The 21,874-nt window shown below is 40.3% G+C and overlaps 1 protein-coding gene across 1 annotated transcript in view; it reads right to left on the bottom strand.

The window, feature by feature from the left end:
• LOC115379103 (cadherin-7-like) overlaps positions 1 to 21,874 on the bottom strand; it is an 89,154-nt gene that overhangs the window by 28,113 nt on the left and 39,167 nt on the right. The window contains exons 4-5 of the mRNA XM_030079793.1: positions 13,836 to 13,955; positions 937 to 1,104 (exon numbers count right to left, since the gene is read on the bottom strand). Coding sequence (XP_029935653.1) covers positions 937 to 1,104; positions 13,836 to 13,955 — 288 coding nt within the window. The remainder of the gene's footprint in view (positions 1 to 936; positions 1,105 to 13,835; positions 13,956 to 21,874) is intronic.

The raw sequence follows: 21,874 nt of genomic DNA, 5'->3' as shown, positions 1-21,874 counted from the left end.
AAACATGGACTATACTACTAGACTGAGGCCAATTATTTTCAAGGTAGATATATATGTCCATGTTCATATCTGTCAAGACTCATTTGAAGGAATTTAATTAAGTATTAAATAAGTATTATGTGTATTTTTGGGCTAAAAGGAAATTTTCACCATAATGATGTGTGATTCCAGTGAATAATTTCCAGTGAGAAACATGTTGTCTTCACTTAGAGATTAAACAAAGGATTTTACAGAGGACAGAGAGATTCATCACATGGTGCAATGATAATCACCTGAAGCTTAATATCTTGGCATATGAATTCTTGAGTAATGGCCAAAAATGTGTTTTGTGAGGTCACAGTGACCTTGACCATTGACCATTATCCTTGAGTCCGAGTGGACATTTGTGCCAGATGCAAAGAGATTCCCTTCAGGCGTTTCTGAGATATCGCGTTTACAAGAATGGGTTCACAGTGAGCTTGACCTTTGACTTTTGACCACCAAAATCTCAGCTCATCCTTGAGTCCAACTGGACATGTGTGCCAAATTTGAGAGTGCCAAATCCCTCAAAGCAGTCCTGAGATATCAAGCTCCCAAGAATGGGATGTATAGATGGATGGATGGACGGATGCATGTATGGACATACAGGCGGACGGGCGGACGGACGGACAGTGGGAGGGACTTCGGAACAACCCGAAGACATAATGCCTCTGGCCACTGCTGTTGCCAGAGCAATGACATGAAAAAAAAAAAAAAGACTTCACTGACAACATTAGTATATCCTGGGTTTTCCTGGGTTCAAGTGGTTCTTCAGATGGTAATGGTCCTTCAAAACCCCACTTTCCACACAAAGAAGCACTGACAAGACAGAGAGGGTCTTCTTTGATTGCTGAGTAGCTGCACAGGGAACATACAGTTCAATCTATCTCCTGAGGGGTAAATGGAATGAAGCCTTACTGTGAGTGAAGCGCGGCGGGTTGTCATTAACGTCGGTGAGCGTAACAGTGACAGAGGTCGTGCCGGAGAGGCCTCCCATCTGGCCGACCATGTCTTTGGCCTGGATGACCAGAACATACTGGTCCCTGGTCTCCCGGTCCATGTTGGGCAGCGCTGTTCTGATGATGCCTGGAAACAGAGAGAGAGAGAGAGAGATGCTTAGGGTGACAAGTGAAAAATGTGTTTCATAAGTACTATTCTGTCTTTTAAGTAGCAATATCAATTCAGTGCAACAGTTCAGCCAATATCCAAGAAAAATTATTTTCGTATCCCTTGTGCAGTCTATCCGTCTAAATAGTTTCTGTTTGATTTGGTGAGGTTTTGAGTGTGCTGTGATCGTACCTGTCCTCCTTCACCCCAATACAATGAGGCTAGATATGTTCTCATTTGTGGAGCTCAAATCATAAAAATTCTACATGTCAAAAAGTGTGCTGCAGCTGCGGAGTTTTTCAGCAAGTACAAATTAGAGGCGGATAGATACATACACCGCCGGTGTTCTTTGGCAGGAAATAGTTCCCAACAAAACTTGTTGCCCCAGATGGCTGTGGATTATGTCAGGTACCCGACTCATTGTTTTTGGAAAAAGCTGTTGCTGTTGAATTTTTCCACATACATTTTTGACAGTTTGAGCACCATAAACAAATACCTATCCAGCTCCATTTCACTGGGAGTGAAGAGAAACAGGGAAGATCGCGGCAGACTGGAAGCCTCACCAGTCGCCTGGGATGGAGAGATTGCACTATGGGTAAGTGGGGAAATATCTTATTTGCACTTTGGGTGAACTAATCTTTTGAATCTTGATTGTATCATCTATGATTCGTGCAGTGTGTGCAAAAAGACTGGTATCTCACTTACATAACAGCCTGACATGCCCTCTAAATTGTTGTGCTGTCACGACAAATAGTTTTGATACCCTGACACATGATGCGGTTAATGTTAAGACACTGTCAGAAAACTGATTGCAAATAAAGCAACATGCTGGCTGTCAGGGAAGCCATTACCTGTCTGTCCCCCTGTCATAATTGATCCATGTGTAACAACACCGACTATCATATATTAGTGATTGCTATATGTCTCCAGCAGTCAGTTTACACCTGTGTTACACTATGCCACAGCTTGTGTCAAGTTGCTGCATAATCACAAAATTGCTTGCAGCAGATTTTCCCAATTAATGGCATTTTTTATAATCACAACTTTATCTCTTGACTACAAAAGGTGATAATTCCAGAAAAAATTAACACAACACATTTAAATGCAAAGAAAAGTGGCCTAATCCTTCAAAGGCAATCACTGTTGCTTTCAAAGTTAATGACTTGCCACACAATGTGTTTCATTCATTAAAAAGCACTTATTAATGATTCCTACAGAACATGGAAGATTACTCATTAAGGACCCTGCAAAGCCACAGCACATAGTTCTTGAATAAATGAATCACTTTTAGTTGCTTTATCGCATTCACAGCCTGATGAAGCAGATCAAAGAGGGGCTCTTGGTTATAGTTGGCACCTGAAAATTTTCTTATAATCCTTTAAATTACACAGGAATTTGACATGTAATTGAGGTCCGATCTCAGGGGGCACGGGAAAAAAAATGTACTTATTTGCTCATTACATGAATTGTGGAATTTTCAGGAAGCTTTGCCCTTGACAGGGACTGTGTTGTTTGAGACCCTGAATTACCAAGAATGTTTGCAGTCTTCAAAGGCTCATTTGAAGTAGGGTAAAAATGAAAACAGCAAATAATAAATAAATAAATAAATAAATACAATAGATTACAATGCATGAACTGTATGCCAACCATTTTTTAATTACTGTGAATACCTGTTTTTTTTTTTTTTTTTTTTTTTTTTTTTTTTTTTTTTGGATGAAGTGCACATCTGTTTTTTGGCAGTCATGAACAAATCCACATCACCAGTTTGTTCCTCACTGGGTGTGTGCTATTTTTATACTAAATTCCACACACATCCGCTGCTTATGAACACCTTCCACCAAGTAAATTAAGTCCCTAAACCCTAACTCTTACCTTAACCCTTGTCATTACATGCCTAACTTAAACGTTTACACTAACCTAAATCTGAATTTGAATCCTAAACAAGCCCTCTGAAGACAATAAACCAGCCCAAATCACCTCTGCTCCGAAAAAATGCTCAAAACCTCACACCGAAGGTCTAACAACTCAAGCAGGATCAAATGACAAGGATAAAAGCACAAGCACACACATGCACATACTCCCCCAACACTCACACACACACACACACACAACCCAGACACACAAGAGTTTGCAATTAAGCTCAATTCAGGAACAAAGGCAGGAGGACAGATTGAGAAAAGTGGGTCAAAAGACTTCAAGAGAAAAATGAAGGAATATGCCAAAATGTCTTTTGACTGTCAACATGTTGTACTTGAAAATAAATAGTCCCATTAAGTATTTAATTGTTTCTGTGCGCCTTTCTTTATCAGTGCCATTGAAGCCCCTCTTGCTGAAAACTGTTATTGGCTGGTCTAACTAAACGGCTCAGTTAGTCAAATTATACTGAGCTGTCCACTTCTTTATCCAAAGTCCCTGCCAGTGGGCTTACAGTGGGATGACGGTGGTCAATAAAGCAATAATCTTTTGCGGTTGCTCGACAAAACATGCCATTTTGGTACTGCACTAAATAATGAACAGTGGGACGTTGTCATGTGCCATTGGGGAAAAGCACTGCTGCCTTCTCTCTCCTTTAGTTAAGCCTCAACAATAAAGTCAAAACATGTCAGCTCATTTTTTTTTAAAGCCTGATGCCTTCATGTGGAAAATGTAACCATCCATCTCCGTGCTGTGTATGTGAGTATTCATCCATCTGCTCCCTGTATCCTTTCTCCATCTATCCATTCATCAGCTTTCTGCTGCTTCTCCCACAGTGTAACCTTGTAGCCAATTAAAGAGCATCAGCGCTGCTCCAGTGTCTGCTGTTGTGACACCTGTGAACCCTGTTTACTGACTTACACCAGAAAGCTTACTTCAAGCCTTCAATCCAACAGGGGTCCCTTAATACTAGCTAGGCACAAACAAAATAAAACTTTCCTGCTCTCTACTCCGTACGACATCAACATAGGGACAAAACAAGCAGGTCTAGACTTGAAAGAGCCACCTTTAAACATAGGGGAAAAGTAAAGCCGAGGAGAAAGTTGGGTAATGGTTGCGTTAAAAAAAACAGTTACAACGGACGGCTTCTAAAAGGTAAAATAAACCCACTAGGAAAGATGTTAAGTTTGTGCAGCCAGCAGTGAGACAAATGAATACTCTCACTAAACCATAGATAGGCTTCACACACAATTGATATACTTATTTAATATCAGCTTGGTGTGTTGGAGCCTGAGAGATATTGGCTGTGGTTAATGATGCCATGAATCCTTATTCCGGCACACTAAAAAACAGCGATGTGTTTCTCCTCTCGCCTGGCCAGGAGCACACATATTTCTCACAGAGCGACACAGCTAATCCACGCGGCTATGTTGCGAGGCTGTTGTTTGTCTGCTGGGTGCCAGCCCCCCTCGCTCTCTATCTCTGTTACCCCGCGCGGCGCTGGTGTCATTCCTGGGGAGAGGCAATGATTAAAATCCTTCTGTCGCTATCACGGCACGGCCTCGCATCACGCCGTGACTCCTTGCCTCCGGTGCAAGCCAGACGCATCGTAGCCATGCATTTATCTAGCTGTCTCCACACCACTGGCGGCAGACGGGTGGGCCACACAGCCTGCTAAAGCCCAGATCCTTGACATTTGTCTTGGGAAGAGGAAATAAAATTGTGGACTTTGAAAGAAGCCTCTGGCCCTACACGCAGCTATGAGAGGTAATGACGAAGGTGATGAACACTTAAACATGAATGGTGCAGTATGTGATTTGCTAAACCTCCAGGCATTCTACTCACAGGGAATGGATCCCATAACACAAAACAGGCCATACCATCAGGGAATAAAATCTCCAGCACAGGTAGTTTATACTGGGTGACTTTCAAGCATCATGCTCCAAACACAGGTCACATATAGCAGAAAGATTCACTGGAGTGAATACGCTCTGCGATGCTCAAAAACATTTTTTATGTTTATCTGCACATTAATGTCTAAGCTACATTCTATATTTGTGTGTTTGTGTTTGCTTATGTCTATGCCAGTGGTTCTGAAGTTGTGGGCTGCAGTCCAACAGTGGATCACAGGTTGTTTCTGAGTGGACCGTGGGTAAGTCCACTTTTTCAAAAAAAAACAAACAAACAAAAACTTGAATTATAACTAATATCCAGTGCAGCGCTTTTATTTTGATGCATCATTCCACACTGCAACAATATAAGCAATACTAGCTTCACTGATGGAGAGGAAGCTGGCAAGATTCACAACAGTAGTATGCCTCTGAAAATATAAAATTGAGTTTTGGAGGTCTGAATTAATCTCTATATGCTGTTGTAATGGCCTTTTTTTAATTTTATAAGCACTGTGGACTACTGCAGTTTTCATTTTAGAAACTACAGTTTAATGGGTCCCATACGTTTGGCTTTGCACGGACCGTAACTTGATGACTAAGAACAAATGTGCAACCTGAAACTAGACCAGTTGAGCAGTGCTGGTCTGGGCTATACATTTTGCTCATATTTTGTTCTACTTCAACACGCTCATAAATTTCTACATGCAACACACATCTGCTGTTACATGTGCTTAAATGTATATAAATTCAAAAGCACTGCACCATTCATTATTTGGCAGTGGGGAACTTAGGTTTGACTACAGTCCTCCGGTTGACTAGTCAGACCAGCAGAGGAGTCAAATCCGGCTTCCCAGCTGGATAATAACAGATAGTGCAATGTAAAAGCAGATTTGAGTCATATGCACAAGTTTATGAATTTGTCAAAATGACAAAAACGAAAGCATACACATGAACAACACCAAAATAAACACTGCAAAAATGTATTTTTTTTTTTTTTAAAGTGAAAAATTATTTCAGGAGAATGAGATAACTTATGGGATAACGTAAAGTGATCCATTTGTTTACAATGCATCTTCATTTTGTTTCAGGGCTTTTCCTGGGAAGCACATGGCACAACAAGGCAGAATAAGGCAGATCAGCCCACTCGTATCAAGAACATCACACTTGCTTCAAGAAAATTCTGGAAACAAATTGATTAGTGCTGGAAACAAGTGGGATTATTTCATCCAACTGGCAGATTTCCTCCCTTGTTTTAAGAGAAAGCAAGATTTTAGCGTTTAATAGGAGATTGTTGTTGTTGATTTGTCCGGTTAAAGATTTTTGCAGTACACAGCACAGACACAAGCATACAGAAGAAAATTATAGCACAGACGAAAAGCATATAGTATAGAAAAACAGAAGAACATGTGTAGTATAGAAATACCATGTGTATAGAATATGTTGCACGGTGTTTGTGAGCCTTTCTGCCTGCCATATTATTGAGCCTGTGTTGCTGAAATGCATCATTAGGACATTACCGTTAGAGCACACAACAAAAAAGAAAGCATCGAACATGTTATGGTACACAGGGTCCATCCATTTATTATACTAAGCTTAAGGGAGGTGTGCACGTGTGTGTGTGTGTGTCTCTGTGTGTGTGATTGTGTGTGCATAAGTGTATGTGCTGTTTCCTATTAGAATAAAAAAAATATATATATAGAACAGCCATCTCTATATTACCTGCCTGAACAGCAGGAGGCAGCCAGATTTATATGTAGCCTTCAGCTGTAATGTTCTCTAGTCAGTGCAGTCAACACAAGAAGAAGCTTATACAGGGGAACAATACACACTTTTACAGCAGCGGGCAGAGTAAAAAAAAAAAAAAAAAAACATGTTGATCAGTGCAGATTAGGAGAAGACGCAAGGCTTTCAAAAGGTCATGCTAATATCTTAATCAGAGGCAGATCACAGCGAAACCCATCTCCCCCTGACCTCGGCATCTCAGTATCACACAGGATGAGTGACAAGAGCAGCTTTACAGTACACAAGGATTGGACTTGGCCTTTTCCGTTATTTGAGTATTTCAACTTTAATTAGATTTCCCCTCCGCGTGACCAGGGGAGCAAGAATAGACAAAGTTCAGTCTGTCCACAAGAGCCTGTCGTATTCAGGTGTCATATCCGTGTCACACGCAGAGGCACGCGGTGTCACATCTTAAATACTCCCTTCAGAATGTAATTATTCCTCCATTCAGGCACCTGGCATTTTCCGTGAACTAAATTCTTCCCTTATTATTCCAGACTTTGTGTGCGAGTACGCATGCATGCTGAGCAGCGCTAATGCGTGCGAGTGATTGTTTCTGAAAGACTTGCCATATCGCCAAGGTGTGCGGGGCTTGAGGCAGCTGTTCAAACCTCCTTGAGCCTGCCATCAATTAGAACACACTCCTTACTGCATTACCATTTCGGCTTCACCTTCAAACTAAACTACATGCTATCAGTCAAGATATATTACAAAATGCTGTCTTAACTGAGCACCTTTAAGCGCAGCAACTTATGTATTTTGCCGACATTATGCATTGCTTGGATGTTATTGGAGCTATTCAGGATTAAGTACTTTTCCCAAGGGCACCTTGTAGATTCAATTTGGGATTAAGAACCAGAGTAAAGAGACTTGTTATACTAAAGTAAGCCAGGATGCAACCCCCCTAACACCAGGTCACACACATCCCCACTCCCACACTCCCCCACCCCCTGACCATTAGCCCTCTGCCACTTAATCGCCAGTGCAGTATTGCAGTGCAGAGCTTGGAGAGTGTATTTCAGCCCAGGCACTTTGTCAAAGTCACCCTCTCCTATGGCCCAGGCTTGTGTAGCAAATGGGACTAATTAGTAACTTACAAAGACAGAACCACAACACTCATCCCACAACGCTCAATCCTGGGCTGCTGTCGAAAAGGTAGCGCTTCACTGCATTGGTGTGCTCTGCAAGATGCACGGTACTGACAGCATGCAAAAGGCGGCAGTAAACATGTAATCCCCTAGAAATGGTGCAGGCTCCCTCACGGCCAATCAGTATGAAATAAGTCCCCTTGTTTTGCAGCTCTGGGGCCAATGTAATTTGGAAAAGTCATTGTAATTTGTAATTTGGAAAAGTCTCCAAGAGCACAGCAATAATATCTCCAAGTTTTGTCAACATCCCACTGCTGGTGTCAGAGATATTACATGTGACACAGGGACGATTAAACAAACAATGTAGCGCCCCCTTAGGGCCGGTCAATGTCATATTGAAAATGTAGCATGACAGTAGAGTGAGGCATTGTCCCTCCAAGTTCTGTGAAAATCCGATCTGCTGTGTCTTAATATATTGTTTAGGATTCATGACCAAATGGACAAATAACTGAATAAACAAACGGGAGGGTGAACAGAAGGAAACCAATTCATAATCCCCCCAATACAAAGCAATAAATAAACACATACACACAAACGCACCAGAAACTACAGCAACACAAGCAAATTGAACACCTCGTGTGTGATCCAGCAAGACATTTTACAAATCTTGAAGGGTACACAGTTTGTTTGGCCCCTGTGTATTGCTGTATTTGGTGTTTTTCAGCCCAGTCGCCTGTGCACCTCACTGAACTGTTTTGTAACAGGAAATGAGCAAAAGTAAAGTGGTGCCACGATGTCTTCATCTAACGGCCTGTCACTGAGGATCTAAGGATGCCATGAACCCTTTTAGCACATGGATGTCTTAAGAAATATGACAAAACCTATTGTGCTCTCTCTTTTCTACCGTGCTGATCAAGATAACTTTGATTTTCTCAGTATGAACAGTATGCACAGGATATCATGCAGCACAGTAGGCCTACTACAGGCCACTTAAGCAATCATAACCCATTAAAGCTTTTGAAAAGTCAACCTTGGGATTCAAATAGTCCACTTAGCTAATGAAAAACAAGTCATTCGATGTTGTAAAAGTATGAGCTCAATTCATTGAGCTGGATGGCCCTTGTATTTATATATTAAAAAAAGACGAAAAAAACATGCTATGAGATGAATGGGGGGGCTCTGAGGGACAGACATGCTGGTTGAACATCACTTAAGTAAATGTCTGCTCTCGCTCTGATTAGTATTGGTGTCATGAAGTCTCACTTGAGACTCATTGATGGGTTCAAGCGATCTCACAAAGTTTGTTTAAGATCATTGAGCGGCCAGAGGCAAGCAGTGAAATTTCCATCAGTCCTGTGCTCGACTCAGTCTTTGAATCGTTTCGCAGACACCTCATGATAAATGTAGGCTTTGCTGTTAGTTCTTCTCTTTTTGATGTTGCTTCTTAATGTTACAGCCTTACTTTCTTTAAATATATAAAGCCGCAAAAGTAAGAGTTGATACACACTGAACAGGCTGCTTTAACTATCTGACAATAGCGAATAAATGTAGTTAAATGGAATAAGTCGCTTGTGAACGACTCAGTGAATAACTGGCACTCAGTACAACACCTAATTACAGATGCACAGCTGCATTGTCTTTGGCTTCCATTTTTCAGTCCAAAAACGGCATCTGAAGCACAGAAGAATGAATGCAAACAAATAAGGTACTAAGGTGCTACCGTGCTAATGCTGACAACAGAACAAGATGTTGGTTTTACAAGAAACCAATAGAAACAAATCAACAGTGGCACAGATTTCAATTCCCTTAGGCAGTTGCTTTTGAACGGCTACGGGTGTAAACTGACAGGAAAAACACTGCTTCTCAATTTCACTGATTTTGTGAGACATTTGCTTGTTTTTTTTTTTTTTTGTTTTTTTTTTTTTTTGCTGTTTTTTAAGATTCCACTAAACTGTATTTAAAATGTGTCCACAAAGGCCAACTGTCCCTTGTAGGTGAAATACAGTATATACAAACAGAAATTATTGAATATTTAGTATTATCAGTTGGCATAATATTGCTCTTATGGCTTGGAATACAATAATATAGCGATCAGTATCAGGACAGTCATAGTGTTCAGGTAATCAAGTGAACACAACCTCAGATTTATCTCAGTTAGTACTCTGACCCATAGTCTTTCAATAAAAAGATAAGAGAAACCACTGTTTAGACATTCTCAAGAAACTCTGAAGCGACAGGGACTTGTCGACAGTAAAGACTTTCTTCCCCTGACACGCAGGTTACTGTTTTATAAGCCCTCCTCTTACAGTGAGTTGTCAGGGGGTTATTTGGGCCGCCCCTGCCAAAGAGCATGTCTTCACGCTTCCCTGCATCAAATCCCACGTGGAGTCACACCTCTCTGATGGCCATCCATGCCATTTCATTTTGACACCAATATTGCATTTCATAACCATGAGATCCAATCACCCTGTACGTGGCTGGCAAGGGAGCCCGGCATAATCAGTTGTGGTCCGGCAGAGACGGGCAGAGGGGTTATATCGACAGCCCGGAGGCTGTGTGGTGTGTCTGTGTGTGTTCCTGCTTGTTTGACAGGTTAATAAACTAACCACTGTTCTACAGCAAGAGGACTGACTCCACCTGTGTGCTTGGAAGTATTAAAAGTACACTTGGCAACTTTGCACACTGATAGTTGCAAACATTAACAAGAGGTGATTGTTTGAAATTTCTTGCAGAAAAATTTGGCAAACCATTATAATTTTACCCTGAAGGAACTAGGGCAGGTGCTCACAAATTGTTGCCCGTGGGTTAACCTGCGATGAGTTAACCTCTTCAACTCCACCTCGGCCAACAGAGAGTGAAAATGCTGAGTGAAGATACTGGGGCCACATCAAACGATATACTACATTTTCAAAGGGGGCTCTTGACCTTTGACCTCCAGATATCTGCATGAAATAGGTCCTATGGGCACCCACAGGTCTCCTCTTTGCAGACATGCCCACCTTATGTTAATCCCATGCAGTTTGTGCATCCTACATCACAGAGTACTTTGCTTTTAAGAATGGAAAAACTGTGTCCCCATACTAAGCTGTCAAGTTAGGCATGGTTGCAAGGCAAACTAGGCAACTTGTGAGACAGATTTCGTCATCGTTGCAGGTATTTTAGCTGGTTAGTGAGATAGAGGAGCCAGGGCCACCATGCAGAAAAAAAAAAGTTGTGTTAGTGAGGTGAAGAGGAAGTTTCAGGAGAAATGGAGCAACTCTTATTTTGTTGTACCTCATGGTTTAGATAAAGTGATCTGCCTGATTTGCAAGCAGGTGGATGGAATGCACAAGGAAGTTAAAATAAAACACTGTGATGATACCAGTCATAAAAGTTCATTTGTTCACGGAGCACAAAACTACATGGCCCGGTATAGTAGTTAGTTTTCACAAATCTGTTTTAGCCTCTTTATCTATAAATTGTGTCTATTTTACTTTACTGGCTGCAAACCATTTCCATGCATGCGCGTTTTTCATTAAAACATCTACAAACAGACAAAATAGGATAATAGAAAATATTATTTATCTCCACTGGAAAACACAGATGATGATGATTCACAATTGCATGACTTTTAGTCTTGAATAGGCTAAAAAGAAAAGATTTGTTTTAGAATTACTTTGTGTTTTATTTTTTCTTGGGCAGCCCTCAATCCAGTGTCGGGTCCCTAAATTGGCCCTCAGCCATCAAAACATTGAGACGCCCTGAACTATGGGTTAGACAGATTTACAGGTTCACTGATATATTGGGCCAAAATCTGCCTTTTTTTTTTAACATCCAATATCAGCATGTCATGCCTTTGCTCATATGAAAGACATTACTCACTAGTTCTTTTTTTTTTACACTTTTAATATTGTTTGACAGTATCGCTCTAATCTTTTTATTTTGCGTTTGCATTATTCTCTTTGTTCAATTTGTTTATTCAACCATTTCATTAAAGAGATTTGCTCTAATAATACTTTGTTTGCTTACTTGTGTTGCATGGCAACTTTCACTTTTGAAGTTATTGAATATGGCACCAAATATCAGCTGTTGTCAGCGTCAGTCAGAGTCAGAATTGGTCATTAAAACAAACAAACAAACAAACAAAAATAATATAAGTTAGACCCTAGAAGGCATGAGAACGGCACAAAACATGATGGTGAGTGCAGCCCCCACAAAGCTGTTTAGCTGACACTACTCAATTTTATTATTAATTTGTCACTTCTGATTATAGGAGTGCGCATACTTGACACCAGAATTAAATTTTTGATCAAACAGGGTGTATTCAGGGTCTTAATTAAGGGAATGGGTGCTGCTCTCTGCTGCAGCCCCACTTTGTGATTAAGGCTCATAAAACGACTGGATTATTACATAAAAATCTTGCCTGGTGTTTAAAAGTTCAGAGGAACGGAAACAGACACAAATTCACAAGTTAAAAGCGGAATAATAATTCAGGGTAATTGCTTCAAAGATGTGCATGCTCACTCTGGAAGATCTCATCTTAAGTAAGGTGATACGAGTCTTTTAACACGTTAATGAGCCCCCAGAAGTTTTGCTTCTGAAGAACCAGGAGGAACTCTCCACTTAAATCAAAGATTCTGCAGCCTCTGAGTAGTCCCTTTGGAGCTGGCAGGGCGTACATGAAGCACTTCTTCATTTACTGTGGATAAAACATGCAAACGTTCACCCAAACATGTAAATGTTCACCAATGAAATCTTTGGTAAAAGTTGTCATTTGCAGAAAACTGGAAAAGTCTCCAGAAAACGAGAAACAACAGAGGAATCTCAGAATATTGTGCAGGCTTTAGAGCTAAGTGTGCTGAAATTTCGATGTCCATGACACCTTTCCTGCGGCTCCACAGACACCACAGCAATAAAGTCAATGCGGTATGAAGTAATTCCTTTCTTGTCATATGAATTCATTTTTTTTCTAGAGTGCTCCAATTTCTTCCAGTGGTTAGGCTTATTGAATGTTTATGGCAAACCTTACAGGTCACTGTAATGTTTTTGTTGTCGAACACCCCTCTTATTTTAGTGGCTGTCTGAGTGTGAAAAATAACTGACTGCACTGCAGTGGCTCTTTCCAGTTCAGGAATTAGAACCACATTCATAAAGTCTCAGCATGTGGGTATGTGTTGCTCTCAAAATGGAGAATGAAGCCCAATATTATGGGATGGCCCATATTTTCTGTTTTCTTCCGAGAGCGCTTTGCATGGAGTAGTCGAGCCTCAGCAGGGCAGTGGCTAATGAGCCAGCGATGAAGATGTAGCTGCATTTCTCAGTACACAACACTCTACAAGTCAACAAACTAACTCACATCTTATCTCGCACCTCATTTCAGCCCTCTGCTCAGGGTATTTTACTCTGCTTTCTAATTCTATTACTGTTATCTACATTGCACCACATGACAGTTTAGAAGTCAGCTGCATTCTGTGGATGCTATCTTTACTAACCCGGCATCAAATCAATAAAAAAAAATATTGAAGATTCAACTTGAAGGAGATTCTACTGTAAAAATAGCCATACATTAAAGGAATAGTTCACCCCAAACACAAGCAAAAATATATTTTCCCACTTAGCCTGAGTGCGATCCAGATAGTTTTTGTGTGATTTTGAAAGGTTTGCTCGTCTCCCAGCTCCTGGGTACAAAAGCGCTGTATGGGTATGGTTGTATGGAGCTAAAACAATCATAAAATGGACATGCAAAAAAAACAAAAACAAAAAAAAAAAAAACTCCATAGCAGCAGTTCTTTCCAAAAACAATGATACAGATACCCGGCATAATCCACAGCCCTCAGGGGCGAAGAGTTTCATTAGGAACTATTTCCTTCTGAAGAATACTGGCAAAATGCATCTATACACCACTGATTTGTACTCCTTGAGGGTGGCTACAGTGTGTCGATGACTGGAAAGCTACATAAATCACACATATACTATGTAAATAGACAGACTGCACTATGGAGTGTGAAAATAGGGGAGAGTGACGGTCTCTTGGTGATGTACCTGTTGTACCTACCTGTCTTTGGCTCCACTGAAAAGTAGGGCTGGCCGTGGATGATGCTGTAGACCACCCTGGCGCTGTTCCCGTATGTGGGGTCATCTGCATCTGTGGCTGCCACTTGCACTACCATGGTTCCTGTAAGCAGGCGTCCTTTCATTAGTTTCCAAGACAACATCCACAATCCAAGCCAAAGCGAGCTAATTATAGAAACAGTCAGCATATCAACAGAACGTGTGACCGATTCCACTCAAACAGAAAAAAAAAAGTGTGAGAAATGCAAGGAAAATGTGATGTAAATATAACCTTATTAATCGTTAGTAATTGCACTGTTTTGTTTATTGGTGCTGGGCTCTAGATTGCTTCATATGTGGTTGCAATGTTTTAGTTTCGCTTGAATTTCATATAAAGCGTATATGAAAGAACTCATCAGGTTTTAAGCTATTTTCCCAAACAGCTCCCTGAAACCTTCAGAGGCGCCAGAAGATCTGACATGTGCTGTGTACTGGCTCTCAGCCTCAGACGCTCCTAAACAAACAACGCTTTTAGTTGTTGCCATAATTTGTAGGCATGGCGCACGAAGATTAAAATGCAACTTCTTGCCTTCAGAGATCATTTCGTTTTCATTGTTTTCATTTTCCTCCTGCAGATCAGTTAGCAGCATCTTTTCCGGTAACATCAATCTGTTGATCCTAATTCAGCAGTCGAATGGGTTCTGCAACCCATCTGTGCATGTTAAACAGGCACTTCACCAAAAGGGAAAAAAAAAAAAAAAAAAACAGAGACAAAGCTGAATTATTATGTATCTCATCTCACACTCATCCCAAAACTATAAACATTTTTTGCCCAACTCCATTTGGTTTTAGAGTTATCAAGAGTCAATGAGTTTGAATTTGTCCTCCAGCGATGTCATTGGAGGACACTGAATCTTTGTGTTGTGCTAATTAGAGCTCAGTAAAATAATGTAGATTAAAGCATATTATGACCCAAAGTTTCTGTGAAGTATACTGTTGGGAGGATCAAAGTTAGTCCCTTTTATAAAAATATTCGTCTTATTATTTCATTATTTATATATATCTATATATATTTTCAGTGAAGTGCCTCTTTTGCATGCACAGATGGCAACCCAATCAGCCACTGATTTAGGGTCCACGGGCTAAAGTTAGCAGAAAAGCTGTTGATAAGTGATCTGTAGGAGGAAAACCGCAAACAATGAAAACAAAAATGATGTCTGAAGGCATGAGTAAGAATTTTAATCTTGTGGCAGTATCTCTGGAATAAACCACTTGAAGTGTTGTTTAACTTTAAGTGCCAGTACACGGTGTGTGCCAAATTGCTTGGGTTTAATGAACTGTTTGGGAAGAAAAAGAAAAAAAAAAAAAATCCAACAGGTAAAAACAATAAACGTTTTTTTTTTGTTTTTGTTTTTCTAGAAATTCAAATTCTAGCAAAGCATTTCATTATAGCTGAAAAAGTAAAGAGCAATTTGTAGAGATCAGTTACATCCACATTAACAGAGAACTATGAGGTGCTGCGACTCGAATGCTGATAAAGTTTGTTCCAAGCGGAGTTCAGTCCAATTTCCCTCTCGGTAGCTTTTGTCTCGATTATATTTTCTGCTACACTGTAAGAAAATGGACCGGGACCGTTAGTGTAGTGCAACGGTTTCGACTGTTTTTCTAAAATACCACCACATTAGTCGAGCAAAAAAAAACAAAAAAAAAACAGGAAAACTCCAAGCCAAATGAGGTCCAGATTAAGTCATGACCAAAGCCAGAGAAAAGTCAAGTCTTATTATACCAGAAACAGCAGTTATGTATTTATTTGTGTGTTTGTTTGTTTGCTATTTTGCAGAATATACATATCCATAGAATAAGTCTTTACACCAAAATATCCTCTGCAGATCAAGGCTCAGAATAGCCCTGCAATAAACAAATATATAAGTAAGTAACTAAGGAGTCTCATATTACAGAGAATATTGTATAAAAACAATCGTATATGTATAATAGCTGTATAAAAGATATAATAGTGGTGGTAATGCACGCATAAGCTGGATGCCAACTGCCATAAAACACGAAGACGAAGAGGAAAGCCAGAATATATGTATAAAGGTCACAATACGTTGGTTTCTTTAATGTTATTTACAGTGCAGTGATGCTTACCACAAATACCTTATTCACAGGTCAACCTCACAGCCCAAATCACAGTCAAGCCTGTCGTCTTTGATAATATTGCTATGTTACACATGCGCCATATTTTTTTTAATTTTTTTTTTTTTTTTTTTTTTTTTTTAAATTGGGATGTAAATTTACTGACAACCGTGCCAGCACCCACACTTTTTCAGTGAGTCATTACTTTTTTTTATTTTTTAAATTTTTGGACTGATTGATAATTATATGCTTCTTGAACACATAATTTCCTGTCATCTGCAGTGCAGTACAGTATTGTCCTCTCCCACTCTTCCTCCAAGGCAAAAAAAAAAGAAGCCGACATCAGAAGTGAGCCCAGAACTGAGGGTAAAATGCATGCACACTGCCTTGTTTGGTATGGAAGAGGTTCACCAGTTATCGCTCCATGTGATGATACCGTCCCATCCCCAGTTTTTTGCCTCCAGCTAGTCACCTACCATTGTCGGCCTTATTTACATTTTACTCCATTTGCAGAGTGATCATGTTTGATGTGGCTTAAGCTGATAGCTGTGTCTTGGAAGGTGAGGCAGGAAAGCCAGCGTTTAGATATTTTAGTGAGACGTTATTTAGCAATCAGAGCCAATCACACAATTTTCTCTTTCAGTATGTATTTCATGATAGTAGGGGCACCGCACCGCCTGGTTGCTCCATCTGGGTTCATTGAAAAGATGCATAATTTCTTGCCGGCCAGCTAATTTGAGCTGTGGCAAAGGAAAGAAAATACATCAGTCGGTTAAGAGAGGGAAGGCCATTCTAGCATTGTAGGCAAAATGAACACCTCAATAAACATTGAGATCATTGCAAACATCCATTATGGATGAGAGTTTTTTTCTCTCTCTCTTTTGTGTTAGACTATACGTCAGTGTTGGTCTTAAAGCTGACGCCCACAGTAGTCTCGCACTTGGACCATCACCACTATCAATAGACGTTGTTGAAGTAACCTTGAAATGAAAAACATCATTTTCCATGAGTGTGCCTTTTCCAGTTGAGCATAGTCAGATGAATAGTTGGTTTATGCTTGAATATTTCACTTTAATTGCTAGCTACACATCTCTGGCTAAGCTTGAGCTTATACTGTAGCATATGAGGGAAAGTGCTGTCTTACAAGTAGGCAATATTTTACTTTGAGGCAAACACCCTAATAAAATTCTCACTTTCTAGCATGAGATGTATTTTACAGGCTTTTACAGAATGAAGTGATCATGGAAATTGAAGATTAGAGTCCTCCATTCCAGCCATAAAGCAGAATTAACAGGCTCTGGCCCTGGATGTGAACAATGTAATAGAAAAATAGCATGGTGGAGCTGGAGAAGTTATCACCAGGCTGGTTTTAGAAGGACTCCTAGATTATATCATCACCTCTTAGTCATGACAGGTTATATTACAGGTAGTTTAAACCACCAAGGTCAAAGGATGACTCCATATGAAAGAGAACTCAGGCGACTACTAAATCTCTATTACAGGATGATAGTTAAAATCACTTTACACAAGGGCTCAGTAGCCTAGGCTGTAGTTTGTCATTCAATGAAGAACTGGATGCAGTGCAGATTTTAATCTTTAATATTTATTATTTCTTGGTTGCTCTCAACAGGTTATCATCAGCCACTTTGGCGATCTAACATTATTCCAAGAAATACTCTGTTTTCAACAACATTTTCAAAATGAAAGGTCACAAATAATACCAGGCAGGCGCCAAGAGCTGCGTGTCAGGAAATTGATGAACATCCTGAAATGTGAACAGGTTCTTTCTGCTCCACGAGGCTGTCGTCTGCTGCTCAATTTGTCCTGTCCCTGTCACTTCAATATTTGTCCATCTTCATTGATGTGATGGATCAAATTTTCACATTTTTATTTATTCCCGGCAGATACGTACAAAACAGGATTTCCTAATCAATTCTGTATCTTGGGTGAGCAACTGTCATCTGGCGGTAATGAAAATAAATATGGCGTGCCTAATCCGAATGGGAGACACGTATTCTTCAGCCACTTGCATATACAAGCTGCATCCACCTGTCAAGAACAATATGCATCTCAGCATGCACATTCAAAATTTAAACAGTTTTTTTTTTTTTTTTTTTTTTTCATGAATTCAAATTCCCAGTTTACCACTTTTGTTCTATGATAAATTACACATGCTTTGAAATGAAAAAATCATGGCTATTTGGATATTTTTTTCTAAACCAAGTCTGTGATTTACTTTCAGCTGAAATGAAAATTAAATGCATTGTACATGCATGGCTAACAACTGTGCATATCTATAAAAAGCAATATTAAAAGTCTTGCATTTAAACCCACTAACTCTGCAACACCTTGATGAGTATTCAACGTTGCCACTCTTGATTAAGTTGATTATATTCACATGCAGTCACACCTGCTCCCCCCCGTCTCAGATAAGCAGGGATTATTACTTCAAGTTGAATTCCAATTTATTTTTAATTGCAAAGTGAAAATGAACATCAAAACTTTATGCAAGGAAAAAAAAAGTTTACTCGAAGATGCGCTCGCTCAGTAGACGTGTCGCCACGGCGCGGTACGTCTCCGTTCGGATCTGATATGCTCACATGAAAATCAGCCGAGCCACCTGTGCTGGCTGTGTTACGTCTGCGACAACGAGACGGGTCGGTGCGCTCGGCAGAGACGCCATTCGCCTCCATTCATTTTATTTTATGTCATGTAAACAGTGACAATGAAATGCGTTTTAAGTCTTCTAATAACGGCTTTGAAATTATTAAAGTGCAACCTGTATGTCATTTTATTCAGCGCTACGGAAATAGTATTTTTATGGTGGAGTTTTAACATGGGTGTCTATGGCAGTTGTTGGCGTCAGCTAACCAAAACATGGTGCTGAGGTGAATGAGGCAAAGTGCACACATGGTCATAGCCGCATTTCTGTTTCTCCTCGTTGTATCTTTTGGCTGATTGTCATGAAAATTTAATCAACTCTTCCTTGGCGCAGGACCAACCTTTCCGCAAAGTTTCATGTAAATCCGTTCAAAACTTTTTGAGATATCTTGCTCACAGACAGACTGCCTGCTGTGTTTGCTGTGGAAATGTGACTTTCTGTGATACAAACAAATCAACTTAACTCAAAGCTGCACTCCAGATTTCTTCTTTTTTTTTTTTTTTTTTTTTTTTTTTACTCATTTCATAACTGAACACTGAAGAAGAAAAAAAAAATAATTTAGATCAATTGTTTCTCAACGGCATAAGTCTTTTTGGGGCTATCACTTAAGCTGAAGCACCTTTTTCATTTCCAGAATTAAATGACTATTCCATCCTTGATCTCAGGGCTCATGAATTAGACAAGAACAATGACAGCTGGATAAAGGACTGGTGAGTAGTAAATTCAAGAGTGGTGGCCTTGGGTTGACATTACATTCTCTATGCTTGTAATGAGGCCTCAATCTGCTCCTTGGGCCCCGCTCTGTGCAGGGGGAGAGAGCCAAAGCTCAGGATTGTCACACCTCCGACTGTCCTCAAGCTCCCTTGTCTTTTATTTGACATCCTCGCTGTGATTAAGACAAAAGCCTTCAGAGATCCCCGGGCCATAAGGTCTCCATGTATACGGACGAGCACTGCCTCTAATTACTTTAATTAATTAAATTCATGATTTCCTCTAAATTGAACCCATTCATCAGCGGTGCAGGGCTGTGACCATTAATGATTTAAAGACATCTATAAAGGAATTATTGGGGACAAGAGGTGCTTGGCCCTTCCCTGTTCTTTACTGCATTGATAATTGCTCTAAGCAGATATTTACAAAGAAAGGGATGCATTATTCACATGTTGTTCGTGCAACTTGAGAGGAAGACCTTCAGAGAAGCTGGCTGAGTAAATAAACTGGCAAGGGTGACCCTGCTTCTGCTCGGTGCTCATGGTGTGAACGCATCCTCCTCTGTGGTTGATGTGTGGAGTTTCTGTCTTATCTCTGGTTGGACACGAGACTCCAAGCCCTTGTACTCTAATCCTCTGGTTCCTTAAGCCTGAGCTCTGTACCCCCCGTTGACTGTAGGCTGCATAATCCTTCGGAGATCTCTGTGTCTATGTTGTGAGCAAAGCACTGCTTGGCCTGGAAAGACTCCCATTGCCCCTGTATGCCTGGTGTAATTTTCATTTCAACTAGCAAGGTATCAAGAAAAAAAAAAAAAAAAAAGCCGACACACACCCATGTTTTCTCTAATTTGCATCTCTGGAGGTGTCTTGCACCTTCCAGGTACCGAGGTGATGACGCTGAGATGTGGAAACAGTTTCAGTTCCTGATGTTGATGGATGTTCTGAGGTGTAATGTGCTTACGACTGTCGTATTTCTTAATCCTGAAACTGGAAGACAATGTCAGCCACGTGCTGTGTGACGGCTGTTATTCGCTCCCTTGCATATTTGAACATGAATTTTAAGTTGATAAATTGAGGATTAATCTACATCTCCCATTCTGACAGGATGGGCTGCCAGACTCCAAACTGCCAGTACGTATTATTCAGTTATCATGGCATAACATCTCTTTTTTATGACTTTTTAGTCATGATTTTGTAATATCAAGAAAAATGCAAGAACGTCATTAGAATACATGATCTGAGTTGTTTTATTTTCATTTCTTTTCGTCTTTTCCTTTCCTTTCTTTTCTTTTCTCCTCTTGCGTCTACATCAAAAATCCACAACTGCGAGATAAGCACCCTGGATCATGACTCAGTTTTAACCTAACTTTAATTTCCTTGAAGACAGCGTAATTTGTCATACTGCATTTTACTTGATTGCAGAAGCTCAGCTCACAAAGCTCGCAGAAGAAGAAAATACATCTTGTAAAATTTTTAGCCTGAAAAAAAAAAAAAAAAAAAAAAATGTGGGCATTTTTAAATTGGTACATTTTAATCAAATGGAAAGGGTGAATGGAGTTTTTGTGCCTGCTGACAACTCAAGTTTCCTTTGGCTCTATCTCCTCCATTTCATCAGTTACAGCAACCCTGGAGGGACTTCATCTCCCAGCATGCCTAGAAGTGCCTTGGGATCCCCCAGGAGGAGCTGAGGGAACTTTCTAAGTAAAAAAGACCTCTGGGCTGCAGCCGTCCTGTTGTCACCGCAGCTCTGACCCAGATAAGCCACACAAATATGGATGGATAGATACTTGTTTGTCTGTATCCTTCCACTGGCAACTGTGTCGAAAAGAATCCAGACAGACATTTTTGGTGGGCAATTACCTCCAAGAACTGGCTACCGGGACGAAGGACTCAGTGTATGTTGTTAAAAAAAACAAAAAAAAAAACGGCTCTATGGCCTATAGGCACGATTCAAACCTTGTTTCTGACTCTGGAGAGATCTGCTAGGATACTTGGGGTGATGAATATGTATATTAAATTATATCTACCTTAACACAATGATATACAGATTGTGACTTAAAGACCCCGTTGTACTGATTTTCATTCAGCCAGGAGAAGCATGCTATGGTTTTCATTCTCTCAAAGGGTTGAGGGGGCAAGGCCTTGTCATCACGCCTTGCACCACCCATTTCTTGTTGGTTATTGTGTCAAACCCCCTGCACACTGTCTACTACACGTCCAATAAAACTGTATATATTGGCAACAGCATTTTAGTGCAAGGACCTTCTAGATAACCTCATGGAAGATAACTTGATCAGGGTCCTTGAACTGAAACCAGTGAATACAGTTTTATTGCAAGCGACATTGCAAAACACAATGTGCAGAACATTCTTTTCAACCTATGGTCCTCTATACATCTGTTGACTGCATGCTCCGGTGTGAAAAGGCTGCATTATCTACTGTGACAAGCCTGAGATATTTTAAATACCACTTTTCAAACTCCAAATGTAAAGTTCAATCTCTCTCATGCACCTGCTCACGCACACCTCAGCCCAA

The sequence above is a fragment of the Myripristis murdjan genome, chromosome 20 (genome assembly GCF_902150065.1).
Source record: "Myripristis murdjan chromosome 20, fMyrMur1.1, whole genome shotgun sequence".
Classification (NCBI taxonomy): domain Eukaryota; kingdom Metazoa; phylum Chordata; class Actinopteri; order Holocentriformes; family Holocentridae; genus Myripristis; species Myripristis murdjan.
This window is presented reverse-complemented; position numbering and strand designations above follow the sequence as displayed.